Consider the following 21308-nt stretch of genomic DNA (forward strand, 5'->3'; position numbering starts at 1 on the left):
AGGTTATCAGTGGTACAAAATGAATGTGGAGGCTTTGATCAAATAATCTTAGAACGGGCGTGTATTGTTGACAATATTGAAAGTGTTTTGCACTATTTGGACATCAAATTCGTATCTTAGCGTTCGTCGTGAATGTTGAGACTTACAGCATGTTGCAAACTGTCGAACGGTGGATTTCCAGAGCAAAGTTCCACCACACTGCATTTTACTCCACCGTTTACCAATGTTAAGCATCAAGATACAACATTACTGAGATCGTCCATTTTGTCTTGTAGTAGCGGCGCTAGCAGCTTGTATTGCAACAGGAACGAGGCTACGTCATTCCAAGGCATGTCTCCTCGGATATCTCTCTAGGCTTCGACGAAACTCAACGGTTACAAGAAAAGATGGCGCAACTACTGAGAACTTAGTATATCAATGTTTATTTATGAGAATGCATTTTACAGATAATAAAGTAGAATCAGAATTAAAACTAGTTGAAAAGTAAAAAGATTATCAGTTTCGACAAATAACTCATTTGTAATTACACATTAAAAATATGAATCGTTTGATGTAGGAGGTTACGTAATGAAAACAAGAACGTACAGAGAATGCAGTATTTGATTGATAACTTGAATACAGTATTCGACAATCCGTTCAAACTAAATTGCATTGCCTTATCATTTATTATTTCATATAGATAAGCAGAATACAGTTAACGTTTGTCAAGTACTTTTGAAGTGCGAGATACTGAATGTTATACAGAATTACTTCACACTTCCGCCTGCTATCATGGGTCATTACACAAGCAAGCCACAAAAACATTTTAGTTGCTCAATAGCTTTCATCACTAATCTTTATTCATCTGTTACTTTAAACTTAGCCATATTATTTGAATATCTTATTGTGTAGTACGATTGAGGAAGTGCGTTTGTGTTGTACGGATGTGCGCCAGTTACCAGTTACCGTCCTTTGGCAGACGGAAAGTGAACCCAACATTTTGGTAGAAAAGCTATTTAGTGGGAGTCAACGGCATTGCTGCCAGTCGATAATGTTCTGTTGTATGTGACTATGATTAATTTTTTTCCTACAAGAACAGCTTAGTTGGAATATGCTTTACTTGAAAAATTGTTATTAAAAATGACAGATTCTTGTAGATCCAGAATTCCCTGTTGCACGTAGATGGGAATTGTAAATTTGACAACAGACACCACATTCAAGAAGCGTATTTTCTTTCGGAATCAGCGTCTACACTTACACAATTTCAGGCGAAACTGAAGTCATCTGCCAAGATGTAAAATAGGATTTGAAGAACTACGTTCCGCTAGTCTAGTATAATGCATGTATTTGATCACTGTATTTATTGATCAATCGGTGTCTCAACCGAAATAGGGATTTTATCAGTTTTCCCCTTACATACTACGAGATCTGCCGATAGGATCAACGTATGATCATGTACTGTGTGTATCCAGTGTGAATTACACTCGAAATTTCACAGGCATGAAACACAAAGGTGTTATAAAAGAAAACGATTTGATGTTTAGGAACGAGCACGTACAAATTACAAGCATAATTTATGAAATGGAGAAGCACATCAATTTGCACGTTTACTGTAGGGAAGAGGTAAAGACACAGACATTTAGTGATAACCAACTCCCAGAGATCTGTAATTCTGAGTTTATTAAGTGCAGATAAAGAGAATCCAAAATTAGAGTTATTTGCACGTAAGAAGGCATATGGTACGGCGATGCACCGTACTGAGGAGCAATCTTCCATGGGACACGCCAGTCAGTAAGGTCATTCTGTCACGACTGTCTGTTCTGAGATATTTAGCTTCGACTTTTTTTGTTAATTTTTGAATGGTGAAGTTACTTAACTACTGTAGTAACATGGAACATGGGTAAATGTTGTAAGTACGCTTATTAGGTTTTTATGTTTTTGCTATTGTAGTGTTGGGCAGTCGGATGTGAACAGCGCGTAGCGTTGCGCAGTTGGAGGTGAGCCGCCAGCAGTGGTGGATGTGGGGAGAAAGATGGCAGCGGATGATCTGGAAGTGTGTCCATCAGAGAGAGTAAATTTGTAAGACTGGATGCCATGAACTGACATACATATTATGATGGTTCAAATGGCTCTGAGCACTATGGGACTTAACTGCTACGGTCATCAGTCCCCTAGAACTTAGAACTACTTAAACCTAACTAACCTAAGGACAGCACACAACACCCAGCCATCACGAGGCAGAGAAAATCCCGGACCCCGCCGGGAATCGAACCCGGGAACCCGGGCGTGGGAAGCGAGATGCGGGCTACATATTATGACTTTTGAACACTATTAAGGTAAATACATTGTTTGTTCTCTATCAAAATCTTTCATTTGCTAACTATGCCTGTCAGTAGTTAGTGCCTTCAGTAGTTACAATCTTTTATTTAGCTGGCAGTATTGGCGCTCGCTGTATTGCAGTAGTTTGAGTAACGAAGATTTTTGTGAGGTGAGTGATTCATGAAAGGTATAGGTTATTGTTAGTCAGGGCCATTCTTTTGTAGGGATTTATGAAAGTCAGATTGCGTTGCGCAAAAAATATTGTGTCAGTTTAAACACAGTCATTTATAATTTTTGTAAGGGCACGTTTCAACGTGAACAAACAACAGAGATAATTTTCGGACCATATAAATGTTCCTAAGTAGAGTCAATAGCAGAAACGCTGGCTCAATGTAGCGTTTACCCCAGTGTTGACAGTTACCATGACAGGCAACGCTTGGAGTGTGTGGCGTGAAGGAAAGACGGAGTGTGTTGGCGACGGTGCAAGGGAATTCTCGACTCTCTCTGCGCTGAAAGCATCGTGCACACGCCTTGTTACTAGCTCGCCACTGTTATGAATGGTAAAAGAAACGTCAAAGTTGGCGTGGGGCTGGGTAGGGAGTGGAGGGGGGGGGGGGGGAGACTTACATATCACAGTTTGCTTGTAGAATAGCTATCCAAAACATGATATCTGGTGCACAACAGTGCTATTGTTTTCGTCGAGGGAATGGTAAGTGCAGAGACGGCGTTCAAACAGAAGTGGCTTGGAATCTGGTGCCTTTACTTTTTTTGGACGGGAATGTGCTCTTCTAGCGACCGCGGCTACTGTGACAGTTGTCTCGTCAGGACTGGCTGACTCTTCTGTAGCGGTAAAGGAAACTGTAGAGGGCTGCGTCGGTGACACATCTTGACCGCACAGTGGACAGTCTCCTTGAAAACGGCACCGTTGGGCGTGTTTACCGTCGAAGTCCACGTCGAAGTCGAAAGACCTGTCGGTGCTGTCATCGGCCTGCCAGCACTGGGAAGGGAGGAACGCGGCAGCATCCGTGTCTGACTCCTTGGTCGTCCACTTGTTGAGGATCTGCCTCTGGAAGACTAGGCCGACTGGGGGACCCTTGAGCGCCGGGAAGTCCAGGTAGGAGGCGAAGAAGCAGGAGTACGGAGCGCCCAGGAGACCCCGCAGCTGCACGGTGGGTACGGCGCTGCGGCTAGGGTCGCCCATCCCGCAGACGATGGTGGGCGCGCCTCCCCGGAAAGCGACCCTGACCAGAGGGGCGCCGGCGGTGAAGGGGCTGGCGTGGTAGCCCGCGGACACGCGGACGCACTTGTGCCACTGGCCGAGCCTTCCCACCGTCCGTCGCCGGGCCCGAAGAGGGAACAGAGCGGCCGGCAGCGTGCTGGGGGCTCCCACTCCGTCGGTGACGCAGGCGAACGACGGCGTCGGAGAGGTGGTCAACTCCGGGTACTGCCTTCCACCTCCCCTGAGGATCGAAGAACTTAGGTGTAAAATTTGTTATACAGCAAAAATTATCCAGATTCGAATTAGATCAAACTGGACAGTAAAGATTTGTGCTACATCTAAAGTGTGACCTCATACGAGGCATGTTCAAAATGTAAGTGTAGATTTACTAATTTTTTAGAAAAAACATACTTAAAAAATTTAAGAATTTTGTTGAAACACTTTTTAACTAGAATGAGATTTTCACTCTGCAGCGGAGTGTGCTCTGATATGAAACTTCCTGGCAGATTAAAACTGTGTGCCGGACCGAGACTCAAACTTGGGACCTTTGCCTTTAGCGGGCAAGTGCTCTACCAACTGAGCTACCCAAGCACGAGTCACGCCCCGTCCTCACAGCTTTACTTCTGCCAGTACCTCGTCTCCTGCTTTCCAAACTTTACAGAAGCTCTCCTGCGAACCTTGCGGAACTAGCACTCCTGAAAGAAGGGATACTGCGGAGACATGGCTTAGCCACAGCCTGGGGGATGTTTCCAGCGGAGTGTGCGCTGATATGAAACTTCCTGGCACATTAAAACTGTGTGCCGGACCGAGACTCGATCTCGGGATCTTTGCCTTTCGCGGGCACGTGCTCTACCAACTGAGCTACCCAAGCACGACTCACCCGCCGTCCTCACAGCCTTACTTCTGCCAGTACCTCGTCTCCTACCTTCCAAAGTTTACAGAAGCTCTCCTCCGAACCTTGCAGAACTAGCACTCCTGAAAGGAAGGATATTGCGGAGACATGGCTTAGCCACAGCCTGGGGTATGTTTCCAGAACGATATCCGCGGGCAAGTGCTCTACCAGGCAAAGATCCCGAGTTCGAGTCTCGGTCCGGCACACAGTTTTAATATGCTAGGAAGTTTCATGTCAGCGCACACTCCGCTGCAGAGTGAAAATCTCATTCTGGAAACATCCCCCAGGCTGTGGCTAAGCCATGTCTCCGCAATATCCTTTCTTTCTGTAAAGTTTGGAAAGTAGGAGACGAGGTACTGGCAGAAGTAAAGCTGTGAGGACGGCGTGTGAGTCGTGCTTGGGTAGCTCAGTTGGTAGAGCACTTTCCCGCGAAAGGCAAAGGTCCCGAGTTCGAGTCTCGGTCCGGCACACAGTTTTAATCTATTTTTCAACGTAATCGCCATCAGTGTATTTGGTGAGCTCTGGCTCAAACTTCTTTATGACCTCTTCAATAATACTAATGTGAAGGCTTTCCTTCCGTACGCCAGTGAAAGTTGGAAATTAGATAAAAAGATAACATCCCAGTTACAAAGCTTCATAAATAGATTTCTTCGATGCATCATGAATATCTGGTGCCCAGAAAAAATATGGAATGAGGAGCTCTGGCGAATAACAAACGCGATACCTATAGAAGACCAGGGAGCCATCGAGGAAAAAGCATTGGAATGGAATCCCCAGGAAACAAGGAAGAGAGGAAGACTGCGGGGAACATGGAAGAGGACAGTGGAAGGGGAAGCAAAAAGAGTTGGCAAGACCTGGGCAGAATTGAGGCAAACGGCCAAAGACAGAGACGGATGGCGAGTTCTCCTGGATGCCCTATGCCCTCATAGGGGCCAAAGGAATTAAGTCACGTCAAAGAACTCTACCGCCGGCATCTTCCACCATAACCTCTTTCTGGACCTGCTCGTTGCTTGAAAATTTGATTTCACTCATGTGCTCATCCAGGGAGGTGAAAAGATAACATTCTGAAGGCGCCAAGTAAGGGGAATACCGTGGATGGTTCAAAACAACTCCAACCAAACGAGTCTAAGAGCATCTTGATGGTTAAGGCGATGTGAAGAGGGGCGTTGTGGGGCAATAAGCACAATCCTCTCGTTGTTATTGCCATTCTTACGTTTTGAATGCTGCTTTCGAATTTTTTTTAGGCTCTCACACTATTGTTGTGCATTCATGGTATCCCCTTGTGGTAGAAATTCGATCAAACTAATGCGTTTTCAGTCCCAAACCGCTAAGCTTAAGATTTTTTTTTAAAGCCAGAATTTTGGTTTTGAAGCTTTGGCACATGGGAACTGGAATTGTGCCACTGTCAATCGATGGTCTTCACGAACAGTTTCCTCGTTATTTTGAACCATCTCATCAGTCAGAATGGAAAATCTTCCGCTCCTCTGTTCGTCACTTACATTTGTTCTGCCTCCGCTGAACTCCCTAAACTACTGAAACGCACTCGTTCTGTTCGTAACGCCTTCGTAGTGAACAGTTTTGATTCGCGAAAAAATTTCGCACTATGGGACTTAACATCTGTGGTCATCAGTCCCCTAGAACTTAGAACTACTTAAACCTAACTAACCTAAGGACATCACACACATCCATGCCCGAGGCAGGATTCGAACCTGCGACCGTAGCAGTCGCGCGGTTCCGGACTGAGCGCCTAGAACCGCTAGACCACCGCGGCCGGCTATCATTTGTTGACAGAATCCTAATCGTAACAGGTAATCGTCGTCCTTCAATTGTTACACCATCTGTGCGGGTGGAATTTTAAATCAAGATGAAGAATTCTGCGAACATCATCCTGGGACATTCCAATCACTGTTTCTTGCTTACGAATTGAACGACATGGGCTCCGTAAGACAGACTCGCGTACAACATCAATGTTTCGCTGGAGAACGTCCTGTTGGTTTCTTCTTGAGGGCAGATCCAGTTTTTCAATCCAACATTTTATCGCATGTTTCGACAGAACGACATCATGACGCCCTAAATTATAAAAACGTCGAAACTCCCTCTGCGCCGCTACCAAGCTATCAATGTTTTTATAACACATTTTTAGGGCTAATGCATGCTGTAACCCGCAGTGCTACCACCTGCCCATGGCTGCCACAACTCATTTGAAACGTTCCCATTATTCTGTGTCACCCTGTATATGTATAGTTTGCTTGCGATTTTCATTTTACACTCTTTCCAGTATTGTGATTTTGCACCACCTTCTCCAACACGCACTTCCATTCATTGACGTTTTTCTTTCACATTCTTTGTCAGTGTCTGTGCCATATTCAACACAGCGCTTTCCAAAACTCCTTGTGCGGTCGTTTCTTGACTCATTAGTCTTATAAACCTTTTCTCACAATCGCAGTTTCAGCCGTCTGTTAGAAACGACTGCATTAAATTAATCTAAGAGCTTAACACTATGAACTGACATATTGTGACGCCATTAACTGATGACCAGAGGCTACATTTCCCAGGCGGCCAACATCGAGTGTGTCAGCGGTGTCAAAGGTTGGCAAGACCGTCGTCGTGTTGCTGATCTGATTGCGAACTGTCGTTTTCTACAGTGAAATGTGTGGGATTCAACGGCCGAAGAAAAGGGGTGGTTTCATTGACGCCCTATGTCCCCCCTCCCCCTTGCGTCTTCATGAGGCCTTTTCGTTGGAAAAAGCGTGATTTCAAAGCTGGGCATCGCGACAAAATGTGGGTAAGGGAGGCTGTGACGATCTCTCCATCTTTTGACGGGTTCTCGGTGGCGGTAGGCAGAATGGTGGTGAAATACGGTGCGCATGTGACATCTGTGAACCCACCCTACACGTCACATTAACTTCTGAGAGCTGGCCGCTTTTGGCCATGTGTCGATGCCTTGCTGTTTCAAGCTATGTCGATCCCGAGGGTGATGTTGCAGGGCGCCACGCTTGTACAAAACTGCGGAAGAACGTCGTAGGCACATTTGATCCAAATTACAAACTTCTACGACGCAAACGGAGACATCCCCTGACTTAATTCGAGAAAGTAAAAAGTTCTTTACAACTTGTATAAAAACCGTGGTCTAGGGGCAGTCCGCTGTTAGCAGCGGTGGGGCAAGGTCGTCGTGCCTGTGTCCCCCTGTTAGCGCACCGCGCGCGCGAGTGTTTACTGTTTACCTTCCGCTGCGGCGAGTGTCACGCGTCCGTGTCTCGGTAGTGCCATGGCGCACTCGTATCGCAAGTCCACCATTAAGATCACATTTCAAGCGGACTATGCAAGACCTCGAGCACTTGACATTGAACGTTTCATCCGTGTCTCGGTAGTGCCATGGCGCACTCGTATCGCAAGTCCACCACTAAGATCACATTTCAAGCGGACTATGCAAGACCTCGAGCACTTGACATTGAACGTTTCATCCGGGAAGAACTTCATATTGCACCTCAAGACATCATTGGGATCCACTTTTCTATAACACAAAGTGTCGTCCACATAAAAATGATCAATGAAAAGGCGTGCACTGATGTGTGCCGACACGCTCATGGACTTAAATTCAAGCATTCTGATGATCACATAGGAACTGTCACGATCGACCACGCTGGATTAGGCCTTCGCACTCCGAGGGTCTTCGAGCTGCCATTCGAAGTCCCGCCAGATGTTGTGATGACAGCTTTCAAACCATACGGCAACGTGCTAAGCCACTTGGCTGAAAAATGGCAAACGTTTGAAACGTACCCCGTCTTAAATGGAGTGCGACAAATTAAGATTGAACTGACGAAGCATGTGCCATCCTATTTAGTAATTGGCGGCTGCAGAGCCATTGTCATGTACGACGGACAACCGCGTACTTGCGCCGGCTGTGGCCAGGAAGGACATGTCCGATCGGCCTGCATTCAACGCCGACTGACTCAGACACCGGTTGGTGAAGTTCCATCCCCGGCGACGCCTACTTCACTCCCCATCACGTATGCAGCGGCTGCAACCGCAACAGCTGTTCCTGCCCAGGATCGTAACACCTTACTGCAGTCAGTGGTCGATGACAGTGTGGCGGACAGCATATCCCCCTCTACGACGTCATCGGCAGACTTGCCTCAAGACGGTGATCAATTGTGCCACCAAGACGAGCCTAAAGAGAAGATGGAAGTAGAAACTGAAATTGTCCCGACCTCTGCCTTCCTACCAATGGAGACCGCATCAGATGATTGTCGCCCGCACTCTGACACAGAACAACAATGTCCGGAAACAACGGTCCCCTCGAAAACGCAAGAAACGGCGTCATACGCCGCCATCCGATGATTACCTGCTTCGGTTGCGTGACCCGGACGAACATCCGGCGTCGGACGACAATCAGGACTCTACCACCACAACTCACCCTTCCCTTCACGATGCTACGGCGGATACAATTTCTGAGCCTCAGTCTGACAACATCACTTCTGCTACTGAACATGCGCGCGAGCGCTCTACTGATAGCACTCATCAACAGTTACCAATTGCTGCATCTGATTCTTGGGTGGATGATGTCGGGGTTGAGCCACAGCACCAGGAGGATGCCGAAGGCAGAGATGCTCCCTCGGTTGTAGCCAACACCGACCAACCACAGTGACTACGGCTGTATCGTCAGCCTCTGTGGGGCCGCCCCTGCCTCCCACACCTGGCCTCCTACACAACCCAGTTGCCGACCTGGCTCACCAAACGTAGCGTCTAGCGACGATTAACATCAACAACATACGTGCCCGACATAAACTAGCGATGCTACAGGACCTGCTCAACGCAGCAGACATCGACATTGTGCTCCTTCAAGAGGTGTACGTCACAGACTTCAAGGGACCCTATGGCTACAAGACTTGGGTCTCACATGCGTCTGCCAATGGCAGTGGTGTGGCGATCCTCCTCCGCGAAGGTATAACCGCAGAAGACGTCGAGTATCTCCCTGACGCCAGAGGCATGGCTCTTACTATCCAAGGAGTCAAACTTATTAACATCTATGCACCGTCAGGATCTGGTCGGCGTCGCGAACGATCCACCTTTTTCGCTCATACAATCACGCCCCTCTTTATGGGCCGTCAGGACGCCTTGATAATGGGAGGGCAACTGTAGCAAAGCACCTAAGGATCAGTTACCGCATCATTCTCCCTGCGCAGAACTTACGACAATTATAAATAATCTTCAATTGGTGGACTCGTGGGAACACGTTTGTGGCGATCGGCCCGGATTTACTCACTACACCAGCCATTCCTCCAGCCGCATCGACCGGATTTACATGTCGCGCTCCATAGCTGTGGGGACAAGAGCTGCCGAAGTTTGGCCCACAGCTTTTTCTGACCACGAGGCCTACATCTGCGCTATTACCCTCGGCCGCCAGAAGGTATGGCACAGACGTTGTCCTTGGAAGTTGAACGTCGCCCACCTCGCTTCTCAGGAATGCCGCCGCCTTATAGAGAACACGTGGGACTCTTGTAGCCGCCGGCGTGGTACCTACCGGTCTACACTGTCGTGGTGGTTACTCTGCGCCAAACCAGCCCTCCGGAAGACCTTGATAGGCTACGGCCGAGATGTTGCAGCATGGAAGAGACATACCATGGACGTTTACTAAAGCATCTTAAGGGAATGTACAACACTGCCGTACTCACCTGCACGGCAGGTGACGGTGAACCGTGCCAAGGCACAGATCATCAGATTAACACGCTGCCACCTTGAGGGTGCGATCGTCAGAGCGCGCACTCAAGACAGAGTGGCCCAGGAGGAACCGTCTATGTACCACGTCATTGCAGAACGACGGCGCCGACGCAGGACACTGATCCAAGCCATCACGACGGAAGACGGACGACGCCTTGATACCCAGCGCGACATAGGAAACACCCTTCATGTTCACTACACTAGGCTGTACTCGGAACATCGACATCCCCCAGAGGTGATCGCCGAAGTCTCTCAACTCACTTATGGCTCGATCTCTCCGACAGCGGTGGCCGATTTGACTGCAGATGTAACGGAAGAGGAAATCATTGAAGCAATACAGGCTGGGGCTGCTCATAAGTCCCCGGGACCTGATGGCCTTCCTCTGGAATTTTACCGGACGTATCAACAATTGCTGGCACCAGCATGGACTGATATTTGCCGCGATCTTATGTCTCCCACGACGCAGATACCTGGGGCCTTCCTAGAAGGACTGATTGTGCCTATACATAAACCACGAGGCGGATCCAGGATCAGTGACTATCGGCCCTTGACCTTACTCAACAGTGACATGAAGATTTTCACCCGGCTTCTGGCGGCACGCCTAAAGCGATCAGTACGATGTGTTGTGTCGCAGGACCAGGCATCGTTAGGTGGTGACCGTAATATTCGCACTGCATTGTGCCGATACAGAGATATGATCGCGCTAGCCAAAGCTCGCCAGCTGCCAGGAGTTTTTGCCTCACTCGACTTTAGCCAGGCCTTTGACAGAGTCGACCACACATTTTTGATGGAGGTACTGCGACACATGGGGTATCCGGACGTCATAGTTAATGTACTGATGCGTCTCCTACGCGGCGTGACGTCCAAGGTGTTATATAATGGCCGTCTTACGCCGCCGATACAGATCCAGCGATCGGTGCGACAAGGCTGCCCTCTTTCGGCGATATTGTACGCCCTCGTCTTGGAACCACTCCTCTGCGGCCTCCGACAACGCTTGACTGGAATGTCCCTTTGTGGACACACTTCTTGCTGCACTGCCTATGCGGATGATCTGGTACTCCTTCTTCGCAATAATGACGATGTTCGTGTAGCACTGGCGTGGGTGGCGACCTACGGCGCGGCATCGGGGAGCCATCTCAATCTCCACAAATCACACGCCCTGTCTATAGGCAGAGACCTACCCGACGAGAGCGTCGCACCGCTAATAATCAGTGACACAATCCGCTGTCTTGGCATTGATTTCACATCTGACATGAAGCGTTCAACAGCCCTTAACGACAGGCGTTTATTGAATCAGATGAGAGCAGGAATAAGTGACCACGGTCTGCGACATCTAGACCTCCTGCAACGGACACGATATGCTAACGTCTATTTGGCGTCACGTATCCCCCATTTTGCGCAGATACTCCCCATACCACCTACCCTGGCTCACCGCATGTTGGCGGTTTTGGGATCCTTTGTTAACACGGGCATGTTATTTAAGATTTGTTACGAGTCCCTAACCCTCCCGAGGAGCAGAGGGGGTTTAGGCCATTGTCATGTTCAGAACAGAGCGAAGGCCCTGTTCGTCAGCTGTCACCTTCAACTGTGGCGACGAAGTCCGTCGTGCCTCACAAGTCTCTTACTGGAAGCCTTACGACCAATCTCACTCGCACCCCCTGTGATGATATCGGACATCCCAGCACCTTGCTTCTACATTAGCCAATTCTTCCTTGAATTAAGCTACATCCGCGCCGCACTACTACCCACACGCTTGATGATGACGAGGGCGATATATGCTGCCATGCAAATGAACAGGACGCCGAATGTGATTGAAAGCAAACACCCCAATACAAAGTGGCGCGCTGTGTGGCAGGCAGTGAATGCCACCACCCTTGATACTAACGTGCAATCTGCATGGTACGTAACTGTTAATGGGAAACAGTTGTGCCAGTCCCGCCTACATCACATCCACCTCGCTGATTCACCCTTATGTGCCACATGCCAAGTGATTGACACGGATGAACATCGTTTCGAATGCGGGTCGGCAAAGGACGTTTGGTATTTGGTGCGTCAGATATTGGCTTTTCTCACACGCACGACTCCCGACAGGATAACTACCCGATCACTTCTTTTCCCCGATCAGATTTATTTCCCAAGAGCAAAAACGAACTCTGTGACGTGGATCAGCGGCCACGCTGTTCACTACCTCATCGGTAATGGCGAAAAGACAGTATCCGATTTTTGGTATTACCTCAACGAACGACATTGTGCGATCGTCAAGAACCCTAAATATAGGCAATATTTTTCTAATTTTCTTTGGAGCGCATTCCATAATCCGCCTCGCAGCTGGATTATCGATGACATGAGAAGATAACCATAGCACCTCTTCCCATTTCCTTTTTTTATGAGATTGAACAAACAACGGAAACAACACAGCAACGAGAAGACAGTCATCGAAAAATTCGCAACGGGCTATAGTATGGAGCATCCTTTGTCGTAACGGGACGACTTCCTATTATTCTGTTTATGTAGCCGAAGAGGAACGGCCTTCCTTTTAGCCATTTGTATAAAAATAAAATAAAATAAAAATAAAAAAAGCAGAAAAACAAACCTTCCAAAATTCTTTTTCCCTTTTTTCAAAAGAAAAAAAACTAAAACTAAAACAAAAACAAAAAAAGGGTAGCGTCTTTGATTCATAATCAAAACGTCTTTGGTCCCGGGTTCGATCCCCGCCACTGCTTAAATTTTGATAAATAATCAGCATTGGTGGCCGAAGACTTCCGGCATAAGAAGTCAGCCTCATTCTGCCAACGGCCTTGTCAAAGAGGGCGGAGGAGCGGATAGAGGTTCAGGGCACACTCTTGTCCTAGGGGTGGGAAATTGCCCCTAAAGGCGGAAGAATCAGCAATGATCAACGACATGAGGATGCAGAGGGCAATGGAAACCACTGCATTAAAGACACGTAACGTGTAGCCACAGGGCATGTGGCCTGTAATTGAAGAAGTGTCATGATGATCTCTCCATTGGCAAAAGATTCCAGAATAGTCCCACATTCGGATCTCCGGGAGGGGACTGCCAAGGGGGAGGTTACCACGAGAAAAAGATTGAATAATCAACGAAAGGATAACGTTCTACGAGTCGGGGCGTGGAATGTCAGAAGCTTGAACGTGGTAGGGAAACTAGAAAATCTGAAAAGGGAAATGCAAAGGCTCAATCTAGATATAGTAGGGGTCAGTGAAGTGAAGTGGACGGAAGACAAGGATTTTTGGTCAGATGAGTATCGGGTAATATCAACAGCAGCAGAAAATGGTATAACAGGTGTAGGATTCGTTGTGAATAGGAAGGTAGGGCGGAGGGTGTGTAACTGTGAACAGTTCAGTGACCGGGTTGTTCTAATCAGAATCGACAGCAGACCAACACCGACAACGATAGTTCAGGTATACATGCCGAAATCGCAAGCTGAAGGTGAACAGATAGAGAAAGTGTATGAGGATATTGAAAGGGTAATGCAGTATGTAAAGGGGGACGAAAATCTAATAGTCATGGGCGACTGGAATGCAGTTGTAGGGGAAGGAGTAGAAGAAAAGGTTACAGGAGAATATGGGCTTGGGACAAGGAATGAAAGAGGAGAAAGACTAATTGAGTTCTGTAACAAGTTTCAGCTAGTAATAGCGAATATCCTGTTCAAGAATCACAAGAGGAGGAGGTATACTTGGAAAAGGCCGGCAGATACGGGAAGATTTCAATTAGATTACATCATGGTCAGACAGAGATTCCGAAATCAGATTCTGGATTGTAAGGCGTACCCAGGAGCAGATATAAACTCAGATCACAATATAGTAGTGATGAAGAGTAGGCTGAAGTTCAAGACATTAGTCAGGAAGAATCAATACGCAAAGAAGTGGGATACGGAAGTACTAAGGAATGACGAGATACGTTTGAAGTTCTCTAACGCTATAGATACAGCAATAAGGAATAGCGCAGTAGGCAGTACAGTTGAAGAGGAATGGACATCTCTAAAAAGGGCCATCACAGAAGTTGGGAAGGAGAACATAGGTACAAAGAAGGTAGCTGCGAAGAAACCATGGGTAACAGAAGAAATACTTCAGTTGATTGATGAAAGGAGGAAGTACAAACATGTTCCGGGAAAATCAGAAATACAAAGTAAAGGGACGAGAGAGGCAATTCTGACGTTACGGCTAATAATGGAAGCAAGGCTAAAGAAAAATCAAGACACTTTCATACGATTTGTCGACCTGGAAAAAGCGTTCGACAATATAAAATGGTGCAAGCTGTTCGAGATTCTGAAAAAAGTAGGGGTAAGCTATAGGGAGTGACGGGTCATATACAATATGTACAACAACCAAGAGGGAATAATAAGAGTGGACGATCAAGAACGAAGTGCTCGTATTAAGAAGGGTGTAAGACAAGGCTGTAGCCTTTCGCGCCTACTCTTCAATCTGTACATCGAGGAAGCGATGATGGAAATAAAAGAAAGGTTCAGGAGTGGAATTAAAATACAAGGTGAAAGGATATCAATGATACGATTCGCTGATGACATTGCTATCCTGAGTGAAAGTGAAGAAGAATTAAATGATCTGCTGAACGGAATGAACAGTCTAATGAGTACACAGTATGGTTTGAGAGTAAATCGGAGAAAGACGAAGGTAATGAGAAGTAGTAGAAATGAGAACAGCGAGAAACTTAACATCAGGATTGATGGTCACGAAGTCAATGAAGTTAAGGAATTCTGCTACCTAGGCAGTAAAATAACCAATGACGGACGGAGCAAGGAGGACATCAAAAGCAGACTCGCTATGGTAAAAAAGGCATTTCTGGCCAAGAGAAGTCTACTAATATCAAATACCGGCCTTAATTTGAGGAAGAAATTTCTGAGGATGTACGTCTGGCGTTGTATGGTAGTGAAACATGGACTGTGGGAAAACCAGAAGAGAAGAGAATCGAAGCATTTGAGATGTGGTGCTGTAGACGAATGTTGAAAATTAGGTGGACTGATAAGGTAAGGAATGAGGAGGTTCTACGCAGAATCGGAGAGAAAAGGAATATGTGGAAAACACTGATAAGGAGAAGGGACAGGATGATAGGACATCTGCTAAGACATGAGGGAATGACTTCCATGGTACTAGAGGGAGCTGTAGAGGGCAAAAACTGTAGAGCAAGATAGAGATTGGAATACGTCAAGCAAATAATTGAGGACGTAGGTTGCAAGTGCTACTCTGAGATGAAGAGGTTAGCACAGGAAAGGAATTCGTGGCGGGCCGCATCAAACCAGTCAGTAGACTGATGACCAAAAAAATAAAATAAAAGCTGGACAGCAATGGTAATAGTGGAAGGCGTGAAGCGAATTAGTGTTTGAAAAGAGAGTGAGACAAAGTTGTAGACTATCCCCGACGCTATTCAGTTTGTATGTTGAGCAAACAGTAAAGGAAACCAAAGGAAAATTTGGAGAAGGAAGAGCAGCTGAACGGAATAGAAAATGTGTGTGTGAAATCTTATGGGACTTAACTGCTAAGGTCATTAGTCCCTAAGCTTACACACTACTTAACCTAAAGTATCCTAAGGACAAACACACACACCCATGCCCGAGGGAGGACTCGAACCTCCGCCGGGATCAGCCACACAGTCCATGACTGCAGTGCCTCAGACCGCTCGGCTAATCCCTCGTGTCCATGTGATTGCATTTTCACGCAATTTGGGTGCACAGATCCTGAGAAACCAGTACCCAGAACAACCACCTCTGGCCGTAATAGCGTCCTTCATACGCCTGGGCATTGAGTCAAACAAAGCTTGGATGGCGTGTACAGGTACAGCTGCCCATACAGCTTCAACACGATACCACAGTGACTGGCGTATTGTGACGAGCCAGTTGCTCGGCCACCATTGACCAGACGTTTTCAATTGGTGAGAGATCTGGAGAATATGCTGGCCAGGGCAGCAGTCGAACATTTTCTGTATCCAGAAAGGCACGTACAGGACCTACAACATGCGGTCGCATTATCCTGCTGAAATGTAGGGTTTCGCAGGGATCGAATGAAGGGTAGAGCCACGGGTCGTAACACATCTGAAATGAAACGTCCACTGTTCAAAGTGGCGTCAATGCGAACAAGAGGTGATCGAGACGTGTAACCAATGACACCCCATACCATCACGCCGGGTGATACGCCAGTATGGCGATGACGAATACACGCTTCCAATGTGCGTTCACCGCGATGTTGCCAAACACGGATGCGACCATCATGATGCTGTAAACAGCTCGGCTAATCCCACGCGGCAACGGAATAGATAATGTATTGAAAGGAAGATTCAAGGTGAACATCAACAAAATCGAAAAAATCGTAATGAATTGTTATTGAATTAAATGAGACGACGCCGAGGGAATTAGATTAGGAAGTGAGACACTGAAAGCAGAGATGAGTCTTGCTATGTAGGCGATGCCGCGTGGAGTGGTCGTGCGGTTTGAGGCGCCATGTCGCGGACTGCACGGCCCCTCCCGCCGGAGTAACTCTAGGGACCGATGACCTCAGCAAGTTGCTCCCTTAGGAATTCACACACATTTGAACATTTTTTATGTAGGCGATAAAGTAACGGATAGTAGCCGAAGCAGGAAGTGTATAAAAAATGTAAAGTGAAAATCTTCCAAAGAAATGAAATTTGTTAACATCGAATATCAATTTATTTGTTGGGAAGTGTTTTCTGGTGTATAGCCTTTTATGGAAGAGAAACAAGGGCGATAAGCAGTTTAGACAAGAAGGGAATAGATGTTTTTTAAATGAATGCCAGAGAAGAATGCTGAAGATTAGAGGGGTAGATCACGTAACTAATGAGGAGGTAGTGAGCAGAATTGCAGCGAAAAGAAATTAGTGGGACAACTTGACTACAAGTAGAAATTGGTTAATGGGAGACATTCATCCATTTGGTACTGGAGAAAACTGTGGCTGGTGAAAATTGTAGAGGAAGGCCAAGGAACGAATATTGGACCCGCGGTCAAATGGATGTAGATTGCAGTAGTTATTTGGAAATGAACAGTCTTGCACAGTCTGAAGTACCTACATCTACATCTACATGGATACTCTGCAAATCACATTTAAGTGCCTGGCAGAGGGTTCTTCGAATCACCTTCACAATTCTCTATTATTCCAATCTCGAATAGCGCGAGGAAAGAATGAACACCTATATCTTTCCGTACGGGCTCTGATTTCCCTTGTTTTGTCTTGGTGGTCGTTGCTCCCTATGTAGGTCGGTGTCAACAAAATATTTTCGCATTCGGAGGAACAAGTTGGTGATTGGAATTTCGTGAGAAGATTCCGCCGCAACGAAAAACGCCTTTCTTTTAATGATGTCCAGCCCAAATCCTGTATCATTTCTGTGACACTCTCTCCCATATTTCGCGATAATACAAAACGTGCTGCCTTTCTTTGAACTTTTTCGATGTACTCCGTCAGTCCTATCTGGTAAGGGTCCCACACCGCGCAGCAGTATTCTAAAAGAGGACGGACAAGTGTAGTGTAGTCAGTTTCCTTAGTATGTCTGTTACATTTTCTAAGTGTCCTGCCAATAAAATGCAGTCGCGCAGCAGTATTCTAAAAGAGGACGGACAAGTGTAGTGTAGTCAGTTTCCTTAGTATGTCTGTTACATTTTCTAAGTGTCCTGCCAATAAAATGCAGTCTTTGGTCAGCCTTCCCCACAACATTTTCTAAGTGTTCCTTCCAATTTCGGTCGCAGGTTCGAATCCTGCCTCGGGCATGGATGTATGTGATGTCCTTAGGTTAGTTAGGTTTAAGTAGTTCTAAGTTCTAGGTGACTGATGACCACAGACGTTAAGTCCCATAGTGCTCAGAGCCATTTGAACCAACCTTCCAATTTAAGTTGTTCGTAATTGTAATACCTAGGTATTTAGTTGAATTTACGGCTTTTAGATTAGACTGATTTATCGTGTAACCGAACGAGTTCCTTTTAGCACTCATGTGGATGACCTCACACTTTTTGTTATTTAGGGTCAACTGCCACTTTTCGCACCATTCCGATATTTCTTCTAAATCGTTTTGTAGTTTGGTTTGGTCTTCTGATGACTTTATTAGTCGATAAACTACGGAAGACGACAAACAACGGAAGACGGCTGCTCAGATTGTCTCCAAAATCGTTAATATACGAGTAGATAAGGAACAGCGAAGAGTATATAACACTACCTTGGGGAACGCCCGACATCACTTCTGTTTTACTTGATGACTTTCCGTCAATTACTACGAACTGTGACCTCTCAGACAGGAAACCATGGAGAGTTGCATCAAACCAGTCATCGGACTGAAGAACAACATTCGATTATGTTTGTTTTGCTTTCCTTGGTACTCATATCAGAACTTTTTTTTCAAGGCACTATCTATTCCTAATTCTTTGGCGTCTCTGGCAGAACTGTAATGAAACTGGCAAATCATAAAATCTCTTTCCATTCCTCATGAACTTCGATTCCGTTTCAGAAAGCAAACGAAAACAAAAAAGGAGAAAAACTAAAATATGGTATGTGGAATACAAACTAGAGATGTGTGGTTCGCGAACGAACGGCTGCAAAGGAACGGTTCACCAAGATGAACGAAAGGACCGAGGAACGAATTCCAAGGAACGATCGGTCCATAGTTCACTTCGGTCGCGGCGGTCTACTTATAGTTCCCGGGAACGAGGAACGATCGGTTCATAGTTCACTAGTTCACTTCGGTGGCGGCGGTCAATTCGGCAGTTCTCGTTCCAGCCTCGGTCGCATGCTCGTCTCAGTCTCTGTCTCCCTCGGCCGCACTCGCCGTTCTTCGCATGACCACCTGTCTCAGTTCCACTGCCGACTGCTCCTAGTTAGTTCAGTATCCAGTTGCTCGTTTAGTTCACTGCGCTCGCCTATTTTACATGTGTTCCAAACTGTTCTTGCACTTGGTTCTGGCTATTCAGCGTCCACGACCGGTAATCAAAAAGTATTTTATATTTACGTAAATTGCATAAAAATTACGTTGTATGTAATAGGTACGTCTTTTCAGGTAACAAAAGAGCATATCAGCTCACTTCATTATATCGATGAACAGCAGAAGACATACTTAGAACAACGCAAGTTTTTTTGTTATTCATATAATTTTTGGTTTCATCGACTTGATGTAGCAGCTAACTTTCAATAATTTGCTTAATTTTTAGTGTAAGAAAATTCATATAAAACGATTTTCGTGTATCTTTCATACAAAAAACATTACATTTAGGAAGGCTCTAATTATTTTTAAGTTTGGTTGTTTCCAGTTTGCATCACCTGCTGGTTTGGTTTCTTTGAAAAAAAAAAAAAAGTGGGTTATGGGTCATTTTGGCTCAGTAGGAAAAGCGGTGTCTCTCCATTTCAAAACACATAGATTGCCATAAAATCGTATTTACTTATTATCTCAAAAACATTTGTTCAGAAGGAGCTTTCAAACCAAAAACTTCACTACTGCGAACTTAATTATTATTACTATTGCTGCATTAACTTTAATAATGCAACATAAAAACCTAAATTTTACTAAGCGTGTTACGCAAGTATGAGAAAACCACATTTTATTTTATGCTCCCATAAAGTCTCTACTTCGCCTACGAACTCAGAGACAACGTGAAGTATATATAGGGCGTAAACGATTATTGTTTACAACATAGCATAGCTATGTAGTGGAAGTGGAAACGAAGAATTTTTTACAAGACACTTTTGGTCTATTAAGTTGGGAAACAGCCACCAACAGGTTTACAAGACTACATGAGCTATAGCCCATGCGCGTTGCGTGAGATTTTCATGTTCTCTTCTCCAGCTCTCTACACATCGTCATCGATTGTTTCGCAATTGTTGCTTGCATTAGCTTGTTATTTCTACACTGCCTAATTATTACATGTTTGTCTGTTTGTTGTATCTGCTCGTAACGGGCAACACATCGTCCGTAATTGGCGAGCAGTCTGTACTCGGGGCGGGTTTTCCGTGCGCCAGCCTATATTATTTCCCTGCGATCAGTCACACAAGGCTACGGTTGGCTAAACGAGAGGTTCTGCAGAATCACAGAAATTACTTCTAAAAGTGTGTAAGAATTCTGTAATGAATAAAAACTCTACAGGGGGGAGGCAAGTGCCCCCTCTTGGTGCCCTCCATCCTTCAGTCACCTACACTACTAATTTTCAGTTTTTCGTAAGAACCACATACCAAGCACAAATGAACGGCGAACGAGTAAAAATGAACGGTTCCCAAAAAAGAACGATCAGCAGTGACTAGTTCCCAAGGATGAACGAGTTTGCCCATCTCTAATACATACGTACCTGTTGAGCAATACGCTCCACTCGGTCAGAAATGTCAGGCGGCCGTTACGACTGGCCGCCAAAGTCTGTTGGCGGAGCTCGTCGTCTGCGTCCAGGCGGCAGCCGTAGAGCTGTCGAGAGACGACGCCGCGCATCCAGAAGTCGACCCCGGGCCCGTCGCCTCCGGAGGCGGCGGCAGTCCACAGGCTGCACTGCACGGGCGGGAAGCCTCTGGCCTGCAGGTAGATGGAATCGGACGTATCGCTGCCCGCAGACGCCAGCAGTTGTGCTACCAGAAGCCACAAGAGCAACCCTGCCGTCGGAAAGCGACCACACGCCATCGTCTTCGTTCAGTGCTCCCTCCACACACTGACGATATGAAATATACAGCCTGGCGAGGCGTAGCCACTGCTTACGCATCTTCTATTTACGGCTGAAGAGGAAGCCTGTAGATAAACTGTCAGCCTTCCGCTTTCTCACGGGAACAACATGCGTTGTTTCCAGAATGAGATTTTTCACTCTGCAGCGGAATGTGCACTGATATGGAACTTCCTGGCAGATTAAGACTGTGCGTCGGACCGAGACTCGAACTCGGGTCCAGAGTTCGTGTCTCGGTCTATCGCACAGTGACAATCTTATTCTGGGAACATCCCCCAGGCTGTGGCTAAGCCATGTCTCCGCGATATCCTGACTTCCAAGAGTGCTAGTTATGCAAGTTTCGCAGGAGAGCTTCTGTGAAGTTTGGAAGGTAGGAGACGAGGTAATGGCAGAACTGGAGCTGTGAGGACGGGTCGCGAGTCGTTCTTGGATAGCCCAGTCGGTGCCGGCACGGTAACTCAGTGTGTTCGGTCAGAGGGTTAGCCGCCCTCTGTAATTAAAAATATTGAGTTAATGGA

General features: G+C 46.4%; 1 protein-coding gene across 1 annotated transcript; it reads right to left on the reverse strand.

Moving 5' to 3' along the window:
* Positions 1-554: 554 nt before the first annotated feature.
* On the reverse strand, positions 555-20768 carry LOC126203158 (uncharacterized). The gene is made up of 2 exons (XM_049937400.1): positions 20434-20768; positions 555-3758 (listed from the first exon to the last, which is right to left on the reverse strand). The coding sequence occupies exons 1-2, from the start codon at positions 20751-20753 to the stop codon at positions 2951-2953; spliced, it is 1128 nt and encodes a 375-aa protein (XP_049793357.1). The 5' UTR covers positions 20754-20768; the 3' UTR covers positions 555-2950.
* Positions 20769-21308: the final 540 nt, after the last annotated feature.

This window comes from Schistocerca nitens, chromosome 9 (genome assembly GCF_023898315.1).
Source record: "Schistocerca nitens isolate TAMUIC-IGC-003100 chromosome 9, iqSchNite1.1, whole genome shotgun sequence".
NCBI classification, from domain to species: domain Eukaryota; kingdom Metazoa; phylum Arthropoda; class Insecta; order Orthoptera; family Acrididae; genus Schistocerca; species Schistocerca nitens.